General features: G+C 42.3%; 2 protein-coding genes across 2 annotated transcripts in view; one reads left to right on the top strand and one right to left on the bottom strand.

Moving 5' to 3' along the window:
* The window catches only part of ift80 (intraflagellar transport 80 homolog (Chlamydomonas)), a 68,737-nt gene extending 64,541 nt beyond the window's left edge, over positions 1 to 4,196 (top strand). Inside the window, 4 exon segments of the mRNA XM_083773959.1 lie at positions 1,568 to 1,657; positions 2,031 to 2,203; positions 3,303 to 3,426; positions 3,600 to 4,196. Of these exon segments, the coding sequence (XP_083630085.1) occupies positions 1,568 to 1,657; positions 2,031 to 2,203; positions 3,303 to 3,426; positions 3,600 to 3,710 (498 nt within the window). The 3' untranslated portion in view covers positions 3,711 to 4,196.
* Positions 4,197 to 8,343: 4,147 nt separating this feature from the next.
* Positions 8,344 to 9,858, bottom strand: c15h3orf80 (chromosome 15 C3orf80 homolog). The gene has a single exon (XM_083772628.1). The coding sequence runs from the start codon at positions 9,323 to 9,325 to the stop codon at positions 8,651 to 8,653; it is 675 nt and encodes a 224-aa protein (XP_083628754.1). The 5' UTR covers positions 9,326 to 9,858; the 3' UTR covers positions 8,344 to 8,650.
* Positions 9,859 to 11,793: the final 1,935 nt, after the last annotated feature.

Here is an 11,793-nt window from a genome sequence, read left to right on the forward strand (position 1 = left end):
CATGGGTTATGATGCAATAACCACAATGCGAGAGAGAGATGAGAGAAGGGGTTTGAAGGAAACAAGGGAAAAAAGAGGGAGAGCCATTGGTTTTAAGACGTCTGCTCTGTTCCCCTCCTCCACCTACTTCTGGTAAGAGTTTGGTGGCAGTGGCTTTTCCCAGAATCACAGTCTTTTATTGTCAGTAAGCCCTCACCTGGTGGGATTAGCTGTCTTTAATGCACATGCTGTATATACATGATGTACACAATCTGCGCGTGCACACACACACACACACACACAGCACTTACAGCAGTAAGTCACAGTACAGATTGAACCAAAGGATTACTATTGCATTCCTAACATTTTCTGTGTCTCTTTGGCCTTAGACGGAGAATGATAATGTATTTTTGTGTTTCTGTCATTGTTGTTGTCTTGTCTGAGTGGTGCCGTTTGTTTTGATGATGTAATGTGATTGGGGGGAATACAGAGTAGTACTCTGGATTGCTCAGCTGTCAGTGTCAGCCAACTGGTGGTTTAGTCTTCCATCAACAAATTGATGCACTGTACGTCACCAATAAAGTAGTGACGTACGGCAACACTCATTTCTCTGTATTTTATGGTATCAGATAAGTGGATGCTGCATAACACAAGTGTGGTGTGGTGTGGTGTGGTGTGTGTGTGTGTGTGTGTGTGTGTGTGTGTGTGTGTGTGTGTGTGTGTGTGTGTGTGTGTGTGTGTGTGTGTGTGTGTGTGTGCGTGTGCGTGTGCGTACGTGCACATCCATTACTGCATTGCAGTTTTTTATTACAAGTTAGCTATCTTGCATAATTTAGTCAAAGAAAAAATGAACAAAGAAAAGAAAAAGACAAAACAACATAGCTGTAATAATTTTCTTTTTCATAAATTAATAAATATACATTATATACTGTACATAAAGGAGGGGTGTGTGAGTAAAATAGATCATTTCATCTGAGAAACTAAGCCCACCCTTTTCTTCAGCTTTTTTTTTCCTTTTATAATTCCAAACCATTGTTTGAAAAACTACTATGTGGAATTGGTACTGGCCTAGTAAGGTATGAAATAATAACAAGAATTGTGTAAGAAATTATTTTCATACCTTCTATACTCTTCTATAATCTGTTCTAAACTCTATATAGTTTGGTGTATAGCCTGCTGCCTGCACATGCATTCTCATGTGCGTGTCAGTTTGAATGCCCTGCAGTAGGATTGTAATGAGGTCTATGTAGTGGAGATGAGCAGACTGCTAATGCGGACCCTCTCCCTCAGTGACGCCGTCATAATGACCACCTTGTCCCTTTAATAGTATGCACACACACACACACAGCTCAAAGTGCCCCATCCTTTGATAATAACAAGGGCATACTTGTCGCAACCAAGTAATCTACAGTTCCCCTCATTTTTACCCATTTAGACCTGAGGAATCCTAACCTATGTTTTCAGAAAATCTAAATTTTTGTATTCTTTGTTTTTATTTTGTATATATCCTTTTTCTATATACATAGCAACATCTAAAATGACACAAATGAATGTGTATAAGACATTGACATTTGTTCCGTCCCTTTAGGAGCAGTCCTTGTGGGCATGTCTTGCTGGGATGGCGATGGCTAACAGGGAGCTAACTGCAGCAGCGGTGTCCTATACTGCCATTGGAGAGGTACAGTAACTAAATGGGATTAAACCAGACAATCCCCCTCATCTACATCCATGCTATCGTTTAGGCCAGGGGTTTTCAACTGATTGTGAACCAGGGACCAGGGGGGGGACAGAAGGGTCTGAATATCCCCGCACTATTGGGGGATAACTGGTCTATTTTCTATTTATTTATTTTTCGACCGGTGCTACATGCTTGCCTCTCTGGCTATAGTCTAGTCTACGTTCAGTAACTGCAGTTGCTCTCTCAGTATCATCAAGGACCAAGATGTCAGACAAGCTAATACACAACAATTCATCATTCTTTGTATGCTGGCTGTAGGTGTGAGCTGTGTCATGATGCTGTGTCTCTCTCTCCCTCTCTCTATCTCCATTAGATACCCAGGGTGCACTACATAAACTTTATAAAGGAGCAGCCCTCAAAGGAATCATCTGTGGCTCGCATGCTGCTGTTTAGTGGACATGTCCAGGAGGCTGAGGCCACTCTGCTACAGGCTAGCCTCGTCTACCAGGCCATACAGGTCAACATCGACCTCTCCAACTGGGAGAGGTAGCGTGTGTGTGTGTGTGTGTGTGTGTCCGTGTGTCCGTGTGTGTCCAACACACACTGCACAGGTCTCCACCAGGATAATAGCATTTAAGTTTAGCAAAAATTGGCCTCGTGGTGGCGCTATAACAGGCAGATTTGTATGCAATGCATGGCAAAGGTTTCTATAACAGGTAGTGTGTGAGCAGAGTTTTGCATCGGCCGGGCCAACGGTGCCGGAGATTAGCTGTACGCAGACGGATGGACAGAGTGCAAAAACATACTCTCCCCATGTCTTCGGCTGGTGGAGACATTTAGCAGATTTTTTTATTTTTATATATATATATTTTTTTATCCCACGATTTTGTAACCCATTTTTCACCCCTGTGTCAATCATCTAATGTGATCCTGGGCTCTACACACCCTCCTCCAACCTAGTCCCCATATATGGGGGACAAGGGGAGAGCAACGGACTTGAACTCATGCTTCCTTCATGCCTGAGTGTCCAAGTTGCTCCTTTACACCCTGACAGGGGGGAGTTTCCCTGGTTGGACGTAGCGCGTGGAAGGAACACGTTATTCCAACCAGTTCCTTTCCCCTCCATCAGGCACCCCGGCTGGCCAGGGGGAGGCAGTTTAGTGACCAGGATTACTGCATGTTTTTTGTGAGGGTACCTACCCTAGGGGACACGGGGAGAACATGCAAACTCCACACAGAAAGGCCCTTTCGCCAACCCCGCCTTCGGGTATGGGCACTGATGACGCGGAGGAGGAAACACGCCGCCAGAACCCACAGCGTCCCGAGCGGGAATCGAACCCAGGACCTTCTAGCTGTGAGGCGACAGCACTACCAACTGTGCAGATTTTTAACCTGGATCCTGTGGTTCAATTGTGGGACATGTGGACATCTGAGTCTGACATATGCACCTGGCTGCATACGTCCGGATGACACATTTCACATAGGCACGCAGAGTCCTTCCTCTGGGACATTTTATGTTCGAGTTGCAATGTCCTCAGACTCCTCACAATAGAGTATATAATAGGTTTGTTGAATGTGTTTTCAAGTTGAATGTGTTTTCATGCAGTTGAAATGTGCAGTGGTCAGTGTCTTTCTTTGTCTGCAGAGCGTTGGAGCTGGCTGTGAAACATAAGACCCATGTGGATACTGTGCTGGCCTACAGAGAGAAGTTTCTACAGACATTTGGCAGGAAGGAGACCAATAAGAGGTTCTTGCAGTATTCTGAAGGGGTAGGCTGTAACAACTTGTCATCTACACTACATTATTTGACTTTAGCGTAGCGTATTGTAGCCATTTTCCTCAGCTTGTGTTACACTGATTAAAGCGGATTGCCCAGTCTTATCTTAGTCCCATCTCTCTCTCTCTCTGTCGCTCTCTGTCACTCTCTCTCTGTGCCTATCAGGTTGAGGTGAATTGGGAGAAGATCCAGGCAAAGATTGAGATGGAGCTGTCGAAAGAGAGAGAGAAAGCTGCTAATGTCTCTGTTCGGAGTAATCTGGCTTCACGGCATTGACCTTCAGGGGACCCATCCACCTATATTTTTTCTCTGAAAAGTCAACATTTCAGAAACTGACAATTCATCAACAGTGGTTTGGCTTGGCCTAAAATTCTACATGCATATCCAATGCTGTCATTTACCAGTACAAATTGCAGGCAGTGTCTCTATGTCTGACTCAAGCTGATTTCACTTGATTGAATGTGTGGAAATGTACATATTTAACACATTTCTCTTGCAGATAACACCTCCACAAAGTCAAATCCTTAATGTAGTGACTTGTAGTCTGTTTTATACTTGAGTATAAAACACTGAGGGTTTTACCGCATACCCAAGTGAGTTGGCCTCAACCTCAATGTCATATCAGCTCTAATTACTGTTATTTTGAATGTCTGTCTATTATTGTTTATTTTTCCTGTTTTTCTACAATTCTTTTGCATTTACAAATGTAAAGCCTTGTCTAATGCACACACAAAGAAATTACTGAATAAATATTTACTTATATATTCAGCTATATGTCTCCATATCTTTATAGATTCAGTATGTTTATATGTAGGCGTGAGTCAGTGCAAATGTGTGCACACATACATGCATGCACGTGCCTACTCTGAATTATTGCCTTATTTCCGTGTGAAACCAACTGCTTGCCATGCAGCTCCACCCCCTGGTTGGCTGAGAGCCAGCGCATCAGTAAACTATTACAGTCCATCCATCTCTAGTGGCCCAGGAGACGAAGGGGACAGATGAAGGAGGGTATTGTCTCTTAAGTTGACTGTCCAGGAACAAGTCCTCTTTAGCACAGCCACTTCTGGACAGTACATATTATATATCAAGGACCCCAATTACTGTACCAGTGACTGAAAACCAATAGTGGTTGAAAACTCCAGAGAATAACTGAATGGATGTAGGAGGGAAAAATACTGTAAATTACGTCTCTCACCCATATCTCTTATTTTATTTGCCCTTTAACTACGTATTTCTCTCTTTCCTTGTCTCTCTCTTCAAACTCAAAACCTTCCTTCTCAGCCCTGTTGTACTGTATGTGTGATAAGCAATGATTGTCTGGATACACTACCCTAATCAAGAGAACGGATGTACCATCTGCCAGGATTCAGGTTTTACATGCATGTATGAGTATGCACTTTCTCTGCTGATAACTCTGTGGTAGTACCATATGTACTATATTTATGGGACGCATCAAAAGTTCAGTCAGGGATTCTTATATTGGTGATATATTTTACAGTATATCAGGATTCCCTCTTAAATAGGAACTTTGTCAATGTTTATGTGAATCCTATTATTCTGTTAAGGAAACATCTGGTATTAGACTTCACACAAAACTGCACCTTTTACGTACTGTAGGTTGGCAATTATTTCACTAGCTATAGACTGAAGACTGAACGCATTGTGAAGTGTTATGTCAGATTTTCAATTACAATAGGCCTATACTAATTTAGTTTGTGTTATATATAAATTATCTGTGAATTCATAAGGGAGAAGGAACAGTAATGGCATTATTTATTCCTTAGTTATGGAAAGAAAGGTCTATATGTTGATTGTAGATGCAAACTTAATGCTTAGGATGTATCTGAATCATGTGAATAGTCATTGTTTACCAGGCAATCTTATTTTAAGGATCATCTTATCATTTGCATAATTGTTTCCAATTAATTTATATATTTAGTGCCGGTTCTATTTTGTCTATTTTATATGCTTTTATATAGCATTCTATATTTAATATTGAGCTGCTCAGACAGACAGATTGATAGAAATAAAATAAGAGAGAAAAAAACACTAGTTAGTTCAATTCTAAAAACTTGAATGCTCTAAAAAGTTAACTCATTAAAACGTAAGGTTAAGTTAATGCTATTTTATTTTAGACTTAAGGGACATGGCCAAAGCATTTCCGGGGGTCCCCAGCCAACCACGTTGAGGAGCCCTGGCTTAGAACTTGTGTGTGTGTGTGTGTGTGTGTGTGTGTGTGTGTGTGTGTGCGCGCGTGCGCATGTGTATTTCTGAGGAAAATGCAAAGCACCTTGTAATAGCCAGATCTACCAGGGCAGAGACTGTGGGAAGCTCAGAATATCCAAGTCTTACGCCATCTGATTAAAGTTTAATGTTGGGAACTCTAGAAGACTGGTTAAACCCAAGGTCCCTAAGCCCACTATTACGGGATGTCCTGGGTGAATTACAATGGCTGCAGAGGAGAAAGAGAGAGACACCCAACATTAACACAGCTTGTGACTTGGACAGCATTCATACAATAGCAAGTATGTGGTACATTTCATTGTCACCGTAAAAAGGAAAAAAGAACACACTCCCAAATAGAGGTGCTGGCTGGAATAACATACCATTTAAATAGTGAAGAACTTATAGCTGCACACATTTCTCCTTGATAATTTATTCACCAGCATTTCAGCAGTCAGGCCTTCATCAGGGCATGATGAAAGGGTATGACATTTCATTGTCATTACACTCCACCTCATCTATCCAACTGTGGTCTTGTAAGTGTGGATTTAATGCAAACTGCACCCACCCATAAATTTCCCTTCTCCCAAGGAATGATGTTCTAGCTCGGCCATCATGGCTTAAGGCGGTACTTGTACAGAATTCTCTCATTTACAGTTATCAAGATGTGTTGTCCTGTACATGGTACATGCACACAGTTTCATGGAAGTTTGCGGTGTCTAAATGCTCTACTCTACTGGCCCACTTGATAACTATTACTTCAGGTGAATGAGGATGCTCGGATGTGCTGCCTGGTAATCAAATAGTATTGGATTACCAGGCAGCATGTCCAAGCATCCTCATTCACCTAATCACCTTGTTATGGTATTGAACCAATACCATAACAGGTCTGTGTCACTTACTCTAATGGTTAATATTCACTTTGAAGCTCTTAAGATAAATCAGTTTAAGTCAACTAATATGGTGGACTGCAGTGAGTGCCACGGAGGGGAGTATCACTGATTTAATAGGCTATTGATTATTATGAGAAACAGGGATATGTTTCTCATAACCTAACCTATATGGTTAGGTTAGGGTTTGAGGTATGTGTTGTCGGTCTAATGACTGTCGGACCAATAATAGTGTCGGAACTAAAGCCTGTAATAGGCTATGGGATCATATGAGAAACAGAGAGTAAAGGTTATTAGATCTGGGCAGGATATCTTAATCAACTGTTTTGTACCTTTTCCTATTTAGAACTGGGTTAATAACAGAGACTGTTGTTGATTTTCTGGTGGATAGATTTTCAACCTCTAATGGACTTGTCAGTTGGTGAGAGAACCAACTATATGAATTGGTTCATACTGCATTTGAACTGGAGGATGCGGCAAGTATGACTGTTTACATTTAATTCCAACATAAAGTAATGTAACTAATTCCAAATGGAGCTTTTCAAATGTTACATTATGAGACATTTTAATGAGTTTAAATGATTTATGCCAACTGGGTCTTCTTACTTTACGAGAACGAGAGTGCTCCGAAGTGGTCAATTTGGGACTACTAAAATATTGCTACCCGTCTCCTGTCTTGGCCATTAGTCTGAAATGGACAGTGAGAGAGACAATTAAAGGCTGATCATTAACAATATTAATACAATAGATCACTGAGGTGTAGTTGACTGTTCTCTTTCCTCTGTCGGCACACTAGACTTCCAGTCTATCCACATACAAAGCCATCATTATCCACTATAAGTATGTCTCATCCTTGTTTCCTGTCAGCCTGACCCTTGTCTGTGTTTTGTTATACGGTCTTTACTAATGCTGCTGAGACAACAGTTAGTCTGACATGCTTTCATCATCAAAATAACGTTCCTTCTTATAGGCAGCCCACACTGCATCACTGTGCCAGCTGAAGCCTCATCTCTGTTCTTTTCTTCCCCAATCCAGAACCTAAAATAAAGTGATAGGGCCTACGGCGTATGCTATATACGGTATATGTAGCCTGAAGCTTATAGCCAGTGTTACATTGTTGCTGCTGCCTCATGATTTGGAGAATTGGGCCTTTCACACTCAAGGTTGCTTAACCCTAGAACACTAAACACGATTTTCACCCAGACAATTATAATTTTGTAATTTTCATAATGTTGTTGAGGTCTTTCAGTAACTTTTTCATTCATATCTTTTTCATTCACTGGACCATTCTCACATGTCCCAGGAATGGGTGGGCCAAAGGAGAATTTCCCAGCTCCGTTTCCTTTTTTTAGGAATATATATTTTTAAATAATATGCACGTTTTTTGCTGTACTTCAATATATTTTTATGAGAAATATATTTTTTATGGAATATTTTACATTGGGTAATCATCGAGCTACCAGGAAGAAGTGTAGGTGTGTGTGTGTGTGTGTGTGTGTGTGTGTGTGTGTGTGTGTGTGTTTCATTTTGGGGAAATTAGCAAATTAACATTCCCATTTTTTTGTTTACCTACATACAACAGTAGGCTACATAATACAAATAGTTCCATGCATTTCCGAATAGGTATATTATCATTTCATTTTCAGCTCACATTTTAGACTTTAGAAAATAAATGTTGGCCTATTTTTTTTCCAAATTTCATACCCACCGTATATAGGCCTACGTTAAACAATAACTCAGAATAACTCAGATCAGGAAAGAAAGAAAACTCAAAGACGAGAAACTGCAAAAAAAAGCCCAATGCAACCCTGCCTAATGCGATTGTACCGCTGCCAAATTAGCTGTCTCTGACACAAAAAGGCCAATATAAGCTGCCTTCTGTATACTTTATTCCGTCCAAACGGGCATTTGCATACAAAAGGCGTGTAGTCAATCCCATGAATCACACATTTTCTCAGTAATTTCCTTTATTCCAACGATTAATTGCACTTGAGTTTAAAGCATAGCTATAGGTTAAAGTCTGCAAGATAATTGTCTTGCTAATATATAGCCAGGCTGGTCTGCTGCAGCTAAAGTAGGCTGCTCAAAAAATAAATCCCATTAGACAGAGTTCCGAGAGCCCCGGCAACTGTGTTGGTTCCCTGAGTCTGACACCTCCAAGACACCCTGTCTCTGTCCGCCGGGTATCGCTATCTGTTCTGCAGCTGCTGCTGCCCTGCCTATACCGGGTCCCGTCCTTTCATTTTCACATAGCAAGTTGTCATCCGACCGGTCTCTGTGCATCTCCTGCATGCTCTCTTCATATGTGGGCAAATATTTCACCTCGTCGTAGGTTGGCAAGAGAATCGGAGATCCGAAGTCCCCCAGACTGTATTCTGGATATCTTTCTAGCAGAAAGTCCTGACTCTGAGACGCGGTCGCGTGCCCACGAAAGAGGGACGGCTCCTCGGGACGGTCGTGGCCGGGGTGTCGGCGGGGCCGCGGGCAGATGATTCGCTGAATAAAGTAACCCATTGCGAAGAGCAGCAAAAGGATCAGGATACCGGACAGTTTGCGTGTCACCCAGCCCACGTTGTCGAAGAAAATGTGGATGGGGAGCTTGCAACAGCGCACCGGGGAGCTGACACTACCGTTGCCGTTAAAGACAGGCGGGCAGCACTGCTGGCCCTCGCCGCACTGGAGCTCGCTGCAGCTCCGGAGGGCATGACAAGCCGAGATAAGACATGCCGACAAAAAGGTGTACGCTGTCCTGCCGTCGCCGGGCAGACAGGACATCGTTATTTTTTAATAGGCTAGATTTTTAATCTAGCTAATAGGCTAGATTTTTAATCTAGCCTATTCTAATCTAGAATCTCGGACCGTCCAATGAGAGAATGGTCCCGTAAGGCGTACGCGTGTCCTCTGTGCGTATAATTGTATTTTTTTAAATAATAAAGTAGCCTACTTCCAGCAGGTGTTAACACTAACATGCAGGTTCCACTCTCCAGCTGTGCACCGAACCTCTCCCCGCATCCGTTCTCCTGTAGCACTGCAGAGCGGCGCGGGATAGCAGGTGCCCCCCCACTGAGGAGCCTAGTGCACTGTTGATGATATATGATCTATCCGCTGTCCAGTTGGAGCGCAGGCTTCAGGCAGATATGGTGGTAATCATTAATAATCTTGGTTTATCATTACGGGAAGAGAACTATTATGTCCCCGTAGAGGGCCCCCTTCCCGTGTAGCCCACAAAGATGCTCGTCATTGTTTGACATTGAGGAGTCTTCGTTCTATATGCTGTGCAGTGTACACGAAGCTTTAGAGCTCCGTGCTAATCCACTATATGACTAGACTGTCTGTATGTAGCTAGTCTCAGTCACTAAAAGGTGCCATGCAGTGTCACATGCAACCTGTAAGGTTGATGGTCTTGATATGGGGCGCCAACAGACCATGTGTTATGCCATGGTGTGTGTGTGTGTGTGTGTGTGTGTGTGTGTGTGTGTGTGCGTGCGTGCGTGCGTGTGCACGTGCGACGTGCGTGCATGCGTGATGCGTATGTATGTGTGTATACATATATAATATATCCTACAAACACGTATACCTGCACACTGCTCAATTCTTGAAACTTTGGTCAACCTCTGACCCCACTTTATGCAGTAGTAATGAGTAGAACTCCTGCATATAGGCCTACTTCATATTATCTTTTATATAGTATATTGTTATTGCTATAATATTGAGGAACCAATACCAGATTCTCTATGAACTGGGAGCATTTCCCCATATAGTCCTTAACGTTACTCTTTGTCACTTATAGCCAATCTGTATTTGTTCCTCTCCTAAGCATGCCTAATGCACAATGTGCCAAATTCAATTACTGGAGCATTATGACATGAAATTCACTGGAAGAGGAGCATTATGCTGCCTAATTTATGCAGCATCATATTTCGGCCTGTAATCTACGTCTATTAGAGAAACATGATAGCGGGTGCACTGCTTTAACCGGATAAACAATACAATCAATAGCCCTGCAGGCCAGTGATTCTCAAAGTGGAGCCCGGCACACAGAGTCCATTGGAGTCAGTTTTAACCATGTACTTTCAACCCAACATCCATATTTTGTCATTATGATAGGTGCAATGTTTCAATAACGTTTCAAATAAAAGTTTCAAATAGATCTGCAAGCTCACATGTTGTATTGTGAGCATATGTAAAAATATAGTTTTGCTGCATGACAATCAATAAAAAAGAAACGTACAAAATGTACCTGTGAACTGTTGATGTGTATTTGATTCAAACTAAAAAAACTTTACACAGTGGCCTGCGCCATGGCTCAGTGGTCCAGGCACCTTGGCTGGTAATCCAGTCTGGCAGTGTGCCGCTGGTTCGACTCCCAATCCCAACAGCCTTCACTGCATGTCTTCCCCCCATCTCTCTCCCTATTTCCTGTCAGCCTACTGTCTGTCCTCCATAAAATAAAGGCGAAAGCCACAAAAAAAAACATAAAATATCTCGAGAGGTGGCAAGTTTCTGACCAGTAGTAGCGACAGTGGCAGCGACGCAGTATGCCTTCCGCACTTCCGCTTGACTTCCGCCTTACAGTCAAGGAAGCTCTTAGAAGGAAGTGAAGTGGTCACGTGACTGGGCTGCGCCATAACACTTTCATGGACACTTTCACGGGAGCCAAACTACACCCGGAAGTTCGGCAGAATGCACTGGAGCCAATGAGAGCTCAGTGACCAGCTCATGAACAAACATTATTTATGAATGACTGAGACCTTTTGTAAAGTGATCGCTTCTGGAAAATAAAATAATATATATAACACGTTATTTTAGGCTGTCTTATTTTTTGATGTGCATACTACTTAATGTGATTTATTTTTTCAAAGAGCAGAGAGCAGCCCAGGCAGAAAACTCTTCTATAAATACCTCAATAAAAATAAATAGTTATTAAGTCGAAAAACAACCACTCGGAAAAGACGTGTGATATCACTTATGTCTTCTTTCATATTCCTGAACCAATTATATGACAAAGCTCGCAATCGTTCATGTATAATGTTTGTTATGAGCTGGTCCAGCCGGCTCCATTCACTGCCATGTATTCATTGCACTACCGGTGTGAGTTTGGCTCCCATGAAAGTGTCCATGAAAGTGTCATGGCGCAGCCCAGTCACGTGACCACTTCACTTCCTTCTAAGAGCTTCCTTGCTTACAGTCAAGGAATCTGAAAAAGAAGGTAACACTGACGTCATTTTCGCTATCATGCAATT

The sequence above is a fragment of the Protomyctophum parallelum genome (assembly GCF_964188405.1).
Source record: "Protomyctophum parallelum genome assembly, chromosome: 9".
NCBI classification, from domain to species: Eukaryota; Metazoa; Chordata; class Actinopteri; order Myctophiformes; family Myctophidae; genus Protomyctophum; species Protomyctophum parallelum.